This window comes from Tachyglossus aculeatus, unplaced genomic scaffold (genome assembly GCF_015852505.1).
Source record: "Tachyglossus aculeatus isolate mTacAcu1 unplaced genomic scaffold, mTacAcu1.pri SUPER_32, whole genome shotgun sequence".
Taxonomy (NCBI): Eukaryota; Metazoa; Chordata; class Mammalia; order Monotremata; family Tachyglossidae; genus Tachyglossus; species Tachyglossus aculeatus.
This window is the reverse complement of record NW_024044838.1, coordinates 5581554-5584150: the sequence shown is the minus strand read 5'-3', so window position 1 is coordinate 5584150 and position 2597 is coordinate 5581554. Positions and strand designations below refer to the sequence as shown.

General features: G+C 41.2%; 1 protein-coding gene across 1 annotated transcript; it reads right to left on the bottom strand.

Annotated features, from left to right (window-relative positions):
- Positions 1–1655: 1655 nt before the first annotated feature.
- Positions 1656–2597, bottom strand: LOC119921931 (olfactory receptor 1094-like). Its single transcript, XM_038741901.1, has one exon. The coding sequence runs from the start codon at positions 2595–2597 to the stop codon at positions 1656–1658; it is 942 nt and encodes a 313-aa protein (XP_038597829.1).

The following is a 2597-nucleotide window of genomic DNA, read 5'->3' as shown; positions in this document are numbered from 1 at the left end:
GAGGCAGACATTAATATCAGTAAATTACAGATATGTACATAAGTGCTGTGGGGCTAAGAGTGGGGAAGAACAAGGAGAACAGGTCAGGGAGATGCAGAAGGTAGTGGGAGAAGAGGAAAGGGGGGTTTAGTCAGGGAAGGCCTCTGAGGGGAGATATGCCTACCATAAGGCTTTGAAGCGGTGGAAGAGTAATTGTTTGTTGGATTTTAAAAGGAAAGGCATTCCAGGCCAGAAGCAGGACGTGGATGAGGAGTCAGCAGTGAAAGTGAAGAAGATTGACATAACTACGTAGAACCAGCAGTTCAAAACTAACCATTGAATAAATGCATTCAGTGCTTGGTACAATGCTTGGTATACAGTAAGAGCTTAACGAATACCACAGTTATTATTAGAGGCTTCTGCTCTCCCTCTCATCTTACTGGACATCAATCAGTCAGTTAACCAATTGTATTTACTGAGCATTTACTGTGTGCAGGGCACTGGTTAAAGTTAAAAGACAACAACATAACAGACACAGTCCCTCCTAAGGTTTCTCTTGTAGAAATGAGGGTTGTGTGAAAAGGCAAACATTTCTCCAGTATCTAAGGAGACCTTCCCAAGCCCCAGGCTCCAGAGCCCCAAGGGTAAGGGAATCCAGCGCTGCACAGTTGTGAGCTTCTCCTTGCTTACTGCACCTGCTTTTGTAATTCCTCCAAGCCTTGTATTCCTGTCCTGAGAAGGTCCAGGAAGAATAGTTATCATTGATAATGACAAAATAATGAGATGGGGTAACTGTACTGTATAGCAAGAGACCGGTCATTTTTCTATTGCTTTTGAGATATTCAGTCAATCAATCATATTTATTGAGGGCTTTCCACGTGCAGAACACTGTACTAAGTGCTTGGGAGAATACAATATGAATCACTAAGTACTTGAGAACCCTGACCTGCTCCCTCTGTTGCTACCCCCATACCAGACCCACAGCACTTATTTCCATGTCTGACATTTATTTGTCTGTATTGATGGTGGTCTGACCCCTCTAGACTGTAAGCTGTTTTTGGGCAGGGAATGTGTCTGTTTATTGTTGTATTGTACTTTCCTAAGCGCTTAGTACAGTGCTCTGAACTTGGTAAGCTCTCAATAAATGATTAAATGAATACATGAATGAATGAATGAATGAAAATAAGAGGGTTGGTAAACAAGTTCCCTATTTACAACAAGTTTTCATTCCAGATTAGTTAATTCACTATGGGTAAGTTAAAAGGAGTTTAAATACTTTCTGATCATTGAAAACCAGAACATGGATCAGTTTTAAAACATTTGTTTTACTAATGTGAGTTGTGGTTAGTTAATATTAACAAATATTATGGCATTTGTTAAGTGTTTACTATGTGATAGGCACTGGGGTGGATATAATATAATCAGGTCAGATACCAGTCCATGTTCAAAATGGAGTTCAAAGTCTAAAGCAATGAAAGAAAAGGTATTTAATTCTCATTTTACAAATGAGAAAACTGAGTCACAGAGAAGTTGTGACTTGCCCAATGTCACCCAGCAGATAAGTGGTGGCACTGAGATTAGAACCCAGGTCTCCTGACTCCAAATTCTGTGTTAGAATCAAAGCTTCCATCCTTCCAAACCACCTGTAAGGAGTCTACTGCTCCTTATATGTTTCATCACTGAAAATATTTCTCTAAAACATTTTTAAAAGCATCTTTCACATCCTTGTTCCTTAGACTGTAAATTACTGGATTCATCATAGGAATCACAGTGGTATAAAATAGAGACACAACCATGCCATGCTCCAGATTGTAGCTTGAACTGGGTCTGATGTATGTGGCAAGTATTGTACTGTGATATATGGTCACTACAGCCAGGTGGGAGGTACAGGTTGAAAGAGCCTTGCGTCTCCCTTGAACAGAGTGGATCCTCAGGATGGCAGCCAGGATGTAGCTGTAGGAGATGATCAAAATCAGGACGGTGAGCACCTCAGTAGCACTCACAAAATTGAAGAGTAACAGTTCGTTGATGTGTGTATCAGAACAGGAGAGGTATAAGAGTGGGGGGATATCACAGAAACAATGTCTGATTTCATTGGAGCCCCAGAAGGATAAACTGAAGGTAGCAGGGGTATGTAAGATGCCTTTCAGGAGGCCACCAATATAGGAGCCAATGATGACTGACACATAGATTCTGGGTGAAATGATGGCCATGTAGAGCAGAGGATTAGAAATGGCCACATAGCGATCATAAGCCATGGCAGCCAGAAGAAAAGACTCAGTGGTTCCAAAAGTTAGGAAAAAAAGCATTTGTGTGGCACAGCCAGAAAAAGAGATGGATTTATTTCCCAATAAAAAATTCAGCAACATCTTGGGGGTGATAACTGAGGAGTAGCAGGCATCCAGAAAAGATAAGACACTCAGGAAATAGTACATGGGGTTGTGAAGGCGGGAGTCAATTCTAACCAGCCCAACTATTCCCAGGATCCCCATAAAAGTGAAAAGATAGATGGCTAGAAACAGCAAGAACAGAATGATCTGTAGCTCCTCAGGAACTGGGAATCCCATCAGAACAAACTCAATTATAGTAGAGACATTATGCATGCTCACTGCCACCAT